The 10,950-nt window shown below is 48.6% G+C and overlaps 1 protein-coding gene across 1 annotated transcript; it reads left to right on the top strand.

The window, feature by feature from the left end:
* Window positions 1-1,258: 1,258 nt before the first annotated feature.
* On the top strand, window positions 1,259-4,673 carry LOC123132933 (probable mediator of RNA polymerase II transcription subunit 26b). The gene is made up of 9 exons (XM_044552549.1): window positions 1,259-2,372; window positions 2,474-2,542; window positions 2,624-2,706; window positions 2,968-3,023; window positions 3,150-3,277; window positions 3,380-3,407; window positions 3,496-3,875; window positions 3,955-4,096; window positions 4,185-4,673. The coding sequence occupies exons 1-9, from the start codon at window positions 1,767-1,769 to the stop codon at window positions 4,307-4,309; spliced, it is 1,617 nt and encodes a 538-aa protein (XP_044408484.1). The 5' UTR covers window positions 1,259-1,766; the 3' UTR covers window positions 4,310-4,673.
* The last annotated feature ends 6,277 nt before the right edge of the window (window positions 4,674-10,950 follow it).

Genomic DNA, 10,950 nt, shown 5'->3' with positions numbered 1-10,950 from the left:
CAAGTTTTTGCACCAACGTTGTACAATTTGCAGTTAAAAAAACGTATTCAGTTTGACATGCCAAACAAACACAATACAACTTTGATATGCTTAAACATGATTTATTTTCCTACTTTATTCTACGGTGGGTTATTTTCTTGGAGAGTACACCGGAGAGTTGGCAGTCTTCTCATTCATAGAGGAAGAAGGAAAAATCAATCTCTCTGTACAGTAGTGATCTAAACGCTTTTATCTTTCTTTACGGAGGGAGTACCTTGTAAAAAAAACAGAGGAAGAAAAATATAGCCTATGAAAAAAATACCTCAACTCATGACTAACCACGTTTACTACGCACCGTTTTTCTGCTCTTGCCGTGCAGTTTGCCCCAGAGGAGAGGCAGCCACAAGCTCACAACTGAAGTAGTGAAAAGTCTGTGGTGCACCGAGCTGAGCTAGAGATGGCAAGAGCCACATATTCCTTCCGAAAGGAAGCAAGAAACACATGCCACTTGCGCGTCGAGAATCCCTGGCTGGAACAACCCGGGGATACGGTTGCCTGGGCCATTTTGGAAGCAACCGCTGGAGCTGAGCCAAGGGCGTTAACCGCAACGAGCCACCCCTGCTGCAGCTAAAAGAGAAAACTACACTAGAGTCTACAGAAGGTAACCGAGCTTTCACGGACCCGTGGTGGGGTCCAGGATGTTGCTATCATAGGTTTATTTCGATTCGAAAAGAACCACTGCCCCAAACCAAAATCATTTCAGTAATGGAGTAGTGAACATTTATGTTTGATTGATCTGGAGGGATATCTGGTGAGATGAGAAGGAAATTAGCCAATCAATTGGCACTGCCGATAATAATGGAGTAAATCATGGGCAGCGATCGAAGTAGTTAATGCCAGTACCAAACTATACTGCTAAACAAAACCAGGGGAGGTGAGGGGAGGCGGGAGAAAGAGAGTGCATGTCGACTCGGGGGGGTCAAACCAAAGAAGCCACCACGAGGCCGCCGCGTCGCCCCGCTCCTGCAGAAGGAAAAGGAGGGATCGCGCTTGCCGAAGGAAAAGAAGCGAAGCGAAGCGAACCGGTGACGCGACCCGGTTTGTTTTACCGCGCGTATTTTGGCCTTTTGGGCCCACGGGGCGGGAGTAGCTCTTGTTCAGTTAGCTGCGCTGTGCGTGCGTGCGTGCCGGTGCTCGTAGTCCTCGTGGGCTCGGGTCGCGTAGCGTACCCTGCCATCCGCGTCCCTATCCACCCGCCCCGCCCCGTCCCCATCTCCGCCCCGACCCTTCCTGGTGTTTGCATCGCCCTCGCGAGCCTCGCCTTCTCCCCCCAGCCCAGCCGAGCCGCACCGTCTTCTTCCTCCTACCCCTCCCACGCCCAGCCCTACCCCACCCTACCTCCCCCTTTCCGCAAGGGCCAGATAGGATTTGGTAAGGTTCTTCCTGCCGCCGCAGAAATCCGCAAGGAAACCGGCACTTGGGGGCCAAGCAACCAACGAAGGGAAACACAACCCAACTCGACTCGGTTTCCTCGATTCGTTTCGGCCCGATTCGTTTTCTGCTCGCTCGCCCCGTTCGTCGATTTGATTTTTTTGGCGAATTTCGCTTTCACGATCGGCGGATTCCGGGGGGCATCGGATTCGCGATCGGGGGCTGGGATTAGATTCTCGGCCGCGGCGTAGTAATAATTTCGCAAGGAACCCGCCCGAGGTAATCGGCGGAGCATCGGTTCTTCTAGTAGTGCTAGCTGTTTGTTCCCGTCTGTCGGGGTCGCGATCTCGGGGGCGATGGCCGACGACGGGCTCGACCGGTGGCGCGGCTTCTTCCGGGGCGCCGGCGTCAGCATCTGCGAGACCATCGAGAAGGCCATCCTCGTCGCCGCCGCCGACGAGCCGCAGGAGTTCCTGCGCCGCCGCGACCGCATAGCCGAGCGCCTCTTCAACGCGCTCCTCGCCCGCCCCTCCTGCCACGGCTGCACCGCCAGCACCGGCTCCGTCCCCCCCGCCACGCCCGCCGTCGCGGAGGACAAGGGCAGCGTGCGCCGCGTCCCCGAGAAGGAGTCCAAGGTCGATAGCAGCAGCCTCGGCGCGCCCGGGGGTGGGGCGCTCGGCGGCGGCATCAGCGAGGATGAAGACTCCGACTCGGAGGACGACGAGCGCCTCCGCCGCGCCGCCGCCAGCAACTACGGCCACAACTATGATGACGACAACGACGACGAGGAGGAGGAGGAGGAGCAGGACGCGGCCGCACCGGCGGAGGAGGACCACCACGCTGAAGACGACGACCCGGAGGCTGAGGAGCTGGAGGCCCTCACCAACGAGATCGATGAGGAGTCGCAGATCGTTGGGGAGGTCCTCCGCATCAAGGAGCTCCTCCTGCACAAGCAAGACCATGTATGGACTCCTATCTGTGTTCATTGCCAAACCTGTTATTTGTCTACTCCAGTGAGCACTTAGCATTGATTCTGAACTAAAACACAAACGGTGTCTTGCAGTCGGATGCTACTCTGTTCGACTCACTTAGGAGGCTGCAGCTGATGCAATTGTCCGTCTCCACGCTTAGGGTACCTATTTTGCATACCACATATGAGATATCTGGTTTTGTTGCTATTTGGTTTGCTTATCTTTGGGGCTGTTCATCGTAGGCTACTGAGATTGGGAGGGCTGTTAATGGCCTTCGGAAGCACAGCTCGCAGCAGATTCGTCACCTCGCGCTGGCTCTCATTCAGTAAGCTTCATGAACTTTTATCTAGTTTGGCTTTATAGAACTAGTTCATGCTTGAATTTGAAGAGTTCAGTGAGGCAAATTACTTCTCTCATGTTCTGATTTTTTTTTTGACTAGTACCAGTCCATCTGCACTGCTACATAGTCACCATTTACCTTTGTTCACCATCCCAAAGAAAAATGAGAAAATTACCTTGTTAGCATGAGTCCAAAGCAATCTTGTAAACTATTGTTGACATCTTCAGTTACCTTTTGTGTTTCCAGGGATTGGAAAATTTTGGTTGATGAGTGGGTCAGTACTACCAACGTTGCCCTTGCAGGTAAAGGATCTGAATTTGTTCAATGTTACATTATTTCATCCATCAGTTTCAGAGTTAATTCTGAGTGAATGAATGCTCAGTTGCAAGCCTCTTAGCTTACTATATTATTGCTGCTTTTACCTGTAGACAACTCCCCAGGAACTTCAAACCCTTCTGTTGTGGATGATGATGATGAAGAAGAAGGCCTTCCTTCTCCACCTTTGGATGAAGGAGCATTCTTTGCACCTGAGACTACTGCCATTCAACTCTCTGAGGTACTAATATATCCACTCTTGCTATCTGAATTGTTTTAGTGCTGAACAATAAGCTAATTAACTTCCATTGTTACTTTGCCTGTTCGCCTTTGCAACCTGAAGTTCTTTGACGAAATGGATGAAGATGGAAGTGAGTACAACCACCCAAATTGCTTAGTTTTCCCTTGCTATGCTAGCACTCCATAGATTGTGTGATAACTAACATTATATTATGACAGACTTGAGACACAACAATGATGCTCGCATTGGAAACAAGAGGGAAAACAATGGCAGGAGGCCTGCAAACCATTCAACTGTGTCAAAACCAGAACTTACTCGACCTGTTGGAACTGTTGAAAGAGATCAGTTCCGGAGGCCAGAATTGACAAGGCAAGAACCACCAATGAGGCATACAAACCAGCAAAGACCTCAAGGTTCAAATTTGCAAGCCAAGCCCCAAGGCATGCTCAACAAGCAATCCAGGCCCCTGAGTTCTGATTCTGGATCTATGAGACCAATGAAGGCAGCTACTCAACAGAAGCCCATCGGTGAGATGAAGTACAAACAGACCCAGGAACACTTCGGTGTCGAAAGAAAACCTACAATGGGTCATGTGGATGTAAGTATCACATGTTACTGAGACTTAAGCTATGATGATGCTTAAGATCTCGTGACTTATATCTATCCTTTGACTCCAGAAATCAAGGCTTCGTGCACAGCCTTCATCAGGAGTCAGGTTAGAGTCGGCAAGGCCAAAGACCCAGGATGGCTTGGAAAGCAACGTAAGGTTGGAAGCAGCCAAGCGTAGGCTCCAGGAACGTTACCAAGAAGCTGAAAATGGTTCGTGTTGTCTTTCTATCGCAATATTTTCTTTCTTCACATCTATGATCTTGTGGTTTACCTAACTGTACTCTTCCATCGGCCACAGCTAAGAAGCAGCGCACGATACAAGTAATGGAGCTGGGGGACATACCAAAGCCTAAGAGTAACACCAGGCAACCTATGGTGAAGTCAAGGAATAACATTAGAAGTAGGGTACTCGGCCGGCGCTGATTCTTCTGTGATGTTTTTCCTCACTTGATGAATTTGTCGCCATGTCAAGCTGGTCCAAAAGGAAGCAGCTGAACTTGGTTGCCAGGACCAAAACCATATTTTTGAACATAAACACCTTCTTCACCTCTGATGGAGAGTTATCCTTGAAGTTGCGAGAGTCGCGCTGGATGCAATAAGTTAAGCCTTTGCTTTGCATGCATTCTCCGCTCTTGCGTTGGGAGCTCGGGAGAGTTTAGTCATGTCTTGATAATCTGAGAGTGGACATGTAGTTCATCCTGTATCGGCTGGTTAATTTTTCTTCCACCTTACTTGGGAAGGAAGCTGTAGATACTCAGATAGAATAATTATCAATATTCTCGGTACATTCCATCTAGCCTTGACATTTAACATGAGTTTATTCCGTGGGACATTCTTGGCATATTTCTTGCTCCTTTGCAAGTCTGGACTAATTATGATCCGGTGGCTGGCCTACTTGCTCCTCACATGCAAGCCTTAGGTCAGCCTTTGCACCAACCATCCTCTCCAATGGTGGTAATGTGTTTGTTTGGTCATGATCAGACTTTGCATTCTTGCTGCTTGTAAGAGTAGTGTCAGTGTCAACTGTCTCTACTGGCTGCAAATGCAAGGTGGTTGCAAATTTCTAAGTTATCCACGGGGAAATTGCTTAGTTGTATGGAAAAGATGGGAGCAAAAAGTGATGAAGATGTGCGTTGCCGTTTGGGATAGCGTGGATTCCACCAGCGTAGTGGTCAGTCAGTATGGGCAGTAGCGTGAGCAGACAACCAAGAAAGCCCGCGCACCATTTATTCCTGCTTTCTTCTTCTTATCCATTGTTGCATGTTCCAACTACCATTAAAGATATTTTTCTTTTTTTCTTTAGTTCGGTATAAGCAAGCAAAGACTTGTGACTTCGGAGCCGGCCATTGTAGGAGTCTGGTCTGGCTCCGGAATCTGGCAAATAGCTAGGTCAGCGTTACCAGCTATTACTACTAAATATCCCTGGTGGTTCAAGCTAAAGACCAGCCAGGCAAGACTCCTACTATTATCGTCTCGGCACATGCTGTGAACTTGGCAGGGAAACGGGAGGATGGTCTTTGCGGAATTAGCAGGGGGCTTCCGTGCGCCCAGGGTCGTCCTGAGAAGCCACGTGAAAAGAAAAGAATTTAGGTGCACGAAGCAAACAAATCGCCGTCGCCGTGTGCCAGGGATGCGTGCAGGGGCACTCACCAGACACGCGAGAGCGAGACCAACATCTATCTACATGGATGCTGTCGCACGTAGCAATCGAACCGTGTCCTACGCCAGCCGATCTGCGATCAATTTCTTCGCTGTTGCTTGGAGTTCATTCCCCACTCGGCTGGGCATGTGCGGTTCGGTTGGGCGCACCCTTTCTTTGACCCCTTCTTCGAAATCAAAGACAGACGGTGGTGTGCCGCACGGCACAAAAGTCTCTCCCACCTTCCAATCAGTCCACCGTACCGCCTCGGATTTGCTCGCGGATGGTGGGCTGAGCCCGAGCTGACGACGACGCCTGCCCTCACCGTCGTCTTTTAATTGGTGCCGGTTGTTTAAACAAGTTCGAAAGGGCCTCGGAGATGTCGACCGGCCGATATGCGTGTTGCTCCTCCCTTTCGTTGAATGCTCGCTCTGGAATTCCACGGAAAAAATAAGTGTGTGCGTACAGTTGTGTGATGTGAATGGATTTGCCAGTAATATAAGAACTGCCGCATAGAAGTGCGATTTTTGCGCTGGTAGTACGAAAAAGATGAGAGAAATGCGAGGCTGGTATCATTGGATATTTTCCCTCGGTTATGACTCAGGGAAGCACTCTCTACAGTCAGTGCTGGGATGAGTGGTGGCACGTCACGTGCTTGCTACACCGGTAGGTTGATTCTGTTTGTTGGATGGAGCATCTGATCTGATGGTGAGATCGGGCTAAGCTAGAAAAAGGTCGAGCTTGTTAGGGCATCTTCAGCCGCGTCTCCAACAGGCCCTTCCAGGCAACTTTTTCGGCGCCGGCGCCAAAAAAACGGCCCAGTCACGTCCCTAGGACGTCGAAAATCGCCGGTTCGGACCTTTTTTCCGCACGGCGGTCACAGGCCGAACCCGGCGCGCTGGGGAGCCGTTGGGGGCTCCGGCGCTAGGGAAAAGCACGCCTGGCCCACACCGACAGAGGAAAAGTCAAGGTTTTCTTCCCCGACTCGCCTCGCACCCCCCGCGCCCTCGGCCACCACTAGCTATATCCCGGCGACGGCCGCCGGCCTACTCCGCTAGATAGCCATTCCCCGCCGGAAAATAGCAACGCTTCGCCGCGGCAGCCCCTCCCGCAGCAGCTGGGCGTTTCCGGCCGCGGAGGCGCGGTTTAACGGCGAGTACACGCCCACCGAGCGCAAGGTGTTTGGGGTTTTGACTGTCTCGGCGATGGACTCGGATGAGGAGAGATCAAATGATCATCGAGAGCGAGCAAATGTGGGAGATCATGACTTGCTGTGTCATCTTGCACAACATGATCATCGAGAGCGAGCAAGAAGACCCAGTGTTTGACACTGAACCATACTACAGGCAGGGTCCTCTAGCCGAAGTTGATCACCAGCTACCGGCAACTTGGACTGCCTATCTCAGTATGCGTCAGAAGATCCGAGACCCACATGTGCATCATCAACTGCAGAAAGATCTGATTGAGCACCTATGGAGGCTCAAGGGGGACGCCGCGTGATGAAATACGAGTTTTTATTTGTTGAACTATATAATTTGTATTGAACTATTTGTTGTTGTAGTATTTTGTTGAAGTATTTGATTTTTCTGTGATGAAATATGTGATAAGGAATAATTGTGTTGATAATTGAACGTCGAGATACGGCGAAACCACGCCGAATATGAGTCTATTCTCGCCCATATGGGCCGTTTATTCGTCGAAATTGGGCTGCAAAGTGGGCCAATTTCAGCGCCTGAGGACGACGACTGGACGCAAAACCGCCCCAGCGCCGAATGTATCGCCGACTCGTTCCCAAGAGGCGATTTGTATGCGTCCTAAGGGCCCAACGGCTGGAAATGCCCTTAGGATCGGGTGCTGCGAGCCACGGTCTTTAAAACAGCGGCGCCTAGAATGGAACCGTTCGTGGCGGTTTGGTACCAGCAATCAAGATTACTACCAGTACTACCCTCCAAAGGGCCCTCCATCTGAGCGGCCTACGTGACACAGCATAGGAGACCACGTATGCTACCTCAACATGTGGCCTCTTCTGTCACCGTCCAAGTCTCGACTAGACCTGTATCTGAAGCCTGTCGACACCTTCAGTTAAATCGCATAACGCTTCCAGCCGAGTTACCAAGATCCAACGGCGGGTGGCAAGGGAACGGCTACAATCAATCGCTTTAGTTATCCTCTGTCCTCTAGCGTTTCCTTTTTTTTCTTTTTGAAAAGGGGGTTTACCCCAGTCTCTGCATCAGAAAAATGCATATGGCTCATATTATTAAAAAGATAATGCAGTAACAAAGTCGCCAAGTATCGAGGTGCGAAAATAAACAAAAAGCTCAAAAGAGCTAAAACCCAAAGCCACAACCGGCTGGCAAACACAATAGGAGCACTACATGTCTATCCTATTACATGACCGTCATTCAAACCGGTTGAAAATATCCCGCGCTACCATCTCCCATCGGGTAGACACAGTAACCAAACGCTCCCTAGCCTCCGTCGGAGTGAGTAGCGACCACATACGGATGAACGTCGTGGCCCTAAAGATAACCTGTAAAAAGTGAATGTTTGTTGATCTGTTAAAGACTAAATCATTTCTGCAGTTCCATACTACCCAAAATAAAGCACAGACGCCAACACGAATGTGTCTTGGAGTATTGGAATCAACCCCATCAAGCCACGTTCCAAATAACATGTTGATAGAGGTGGGCTGATTAATATTAAACGCAATATGAATCGACCGCCACGGAATCTTAGCCAACGGACAATCGAGAAAGAGGTGTTTGATGTTTTCGTTATGATCGCAAAAGCTACACCTAGAAGAGCCCACCCAGTTGCGTTTTGCCAGGTTATCCTTAGTCAAAATGACTTGTTTATGCACAAACCACATAAACACTTTGATTCATAAGGGAACCTTTACTTTCTAAACGTGAATCGAGGAAGGAACGACGCTAGAGTTAATGACATCCAGGTACATAGATTTAACCGAGAACACACCGTTCTTAGTAAGTTTCCAATACAACTGATCTGGTTGCTGGGACAGCCGAACCTCCATTAAACGTCTAACAAGATGGAGCCAGGCCTCCCAACGATTTCCAACTAGCGTCCTCCGAAAACTAATATTAAGGGGAGTGAATTGTAAAACAGTTGTCACGTAGGCTTCTCTACGTCGCACAATGTTGTACAAAGTAGGATATTGTAGTGCAAGGGGAGTCTCCCCAAGCCACGTATCCTCCCAAAACCTCGTAGAAGCACCATTCCCGACAATAAATTTTGACTTGTTGAAAAAGAGTTGTTTTACTCTCATCAAACCCTTCCAAAAAGGTGAGTCAGAAGGCCTGACATTTACCTGGGCCAAGGTTTTAGCATAAAGATACTTATTATGCAAAATTTGTGCCCAAGTAGCTTCCGTCTCAGATGCCAGTTTAAATAGCCACTTGCTAAGGAGACATATGTTTTTGACTTCCAAATTTTCAATACCTAGACCCCCTTGGTCCTTTGGCCTACAGATTATATCCCACTTAGCAAGCCTATACTTTCGTTTGAGCTCATCATTCTGCCAAAAGAATCAAGATAGGTAGAAATCTAACCTTTTCCTGACACCCACCGGAACCTGGAAAAAGGATAAGAGAAACATAGGCATACTGGTAAGGACCGGATTAATTAGAATCAATCGTCCTCCATATGACATGAGCTTCCCTTTCCAACAGCTCAGTTTCTTTTCAAAACGATCCTCGATGCATTTCCACTCAATGTTAGTCAGCTTACGATGATGAATGGGTATACCTAAGTACGTAAACGGTAAGGAACCCAATTCACATCCGGACAATTCTTTATACGTGTCCTGGTCATCCTTTGCTCTTCCGAAGCAAAACAAATCGCTCTTGTGGAAGTTAATTTTGAGGCCAGACAATTGTTCAAAAATGCATAACAGCAGCTTCATGTTTCTTGCTTTCGCCAAGTCGTGCTCCATAAAGATGATAGTATCATCAACATACTGAAGAATGGAAATCCCTCCGTCAACTAGATGTGGAACCAGGCCACCTACCTGCCCTGCATCCTTTGCCCGACCTATTAAAATAGTCAGCATATCAGCCACTATGTTAAACAGGATCGGTGACATCAGGTCTCCTTGCCTTAGCCCCTTGTGTGTTTGGAAATAGTGTCCTATGTCGTCATTCACTTTAATCCCTACACTCCCTTTTTGCGTAAAGGAATCAATCTGGTTTCTCCAAGCCAGATCAAAGCCTTTCATACGCAAAGCTTGTTGAAGGAAAGGCCATTTAACTTTATCATATGCCTTTTCAAAATCCACTTTAAAAACTACGCCATCAAGTTTTTTTGAGTGGATTTCATGGAGCGTTTCATGCAAGACAACAACCCCTTCAAGGCTATTTCTATCAGGCATGAAAGCAGTCTGCGACGGATGAACCACAGAGTGCGCAATCTGCATAAGTCTGTTCGTCCCGACCTTGGTGAAGATTTTGAAACTCACATTAAGCAGACGTATAGGTCTGAACTGCTCAATGCGAACAACGTCTGTCTTCTTAGGAAGAAGAGTTATCGTTCCAAAATTCAGCTTAAACAGCTGAAGCTGACCCTCAAAAAACTCCTGAAACATGGGCATCAAAGCTCCCTTAATAAAATGCCAGCACTTTTTGTAGAACTCCGTCGGAAACCCATCCGGTCCTCGAGCCTTATTATTCTCCATTTGTGTAATGGCCTCAAACACCTCTTTCTCAGAGAAATGAGCAGTCAGGAGCACATTCTCGGCACTCTCTGGTAGTCGCTTGCCGTTGATACTGTTTTACTTTCAGTGTAATTTGCTATCAATCTCCATTTCCGAGCTGTAAGACTGTAAGCCAGTGGCTATGGATGTTGTGATTAATTAGCACATGTAATTAGTGGAGAATCTCCCCTTGTCCATAACCGTCGTGCGGTTTGCCTATGCAACCGATGCCTCTCTCTTCCTCCTTTGAACCGACGCATCCCTCTCAAGTGCCGTGTATGTTCGGACAGTAACGATCAAATCAGTAGAAGTTTCCATTTCACTTCAAACACGTTATCACACATGTAGAACTACTAGAGAGTGAAACAACGGAAATGAGGAAGAGATCGAGACTCGCCGGTGAGATGTCCGACCTCATTTCCTTCCTCCGTTTGATCCGCAAGGACGACCGCCGCTACCGCCTCATTGCCCGTCGCAGCCATGGATTTGGTGGACTTCGTCACTTCCGCCGGCGCATGCATGCCATCCGACACGTGCTTTCAATGATTATTGCATGACTTTGGGGATTGAAGTTAACCACTCCGTTCCATATGTCCATACAAAAAATGGTTCGGCTGAATAATTGATTAAGAGGATCAAATTCATTGCAATACCTTTGTTTATAAATTGCAACTTGCGAACCTCTTGTTAGGGTCACGCTGTTTTACACGTTGCTGA

The sequence above is a fragment of the Triticum aestivum genome, chromosome 1B (assembly GCF_018294505.1).
Source record: "Triticum aestivum cultivar Chinese Spring chromosome 1B, IWGSC CS RefSeq v2.1, whole genome shotgun sequence".
Lineage (NCBI taxonomy): Eukaryota > Viridiplantae > Streptophyta > Magnoliopsida > Poales > Poaceae > Triticum > Triticum aestivum.
Note: the sequence above shows the minus strand (reverse complement) of the source record. Positions and strands in the feature narration are given on the sequence as shown.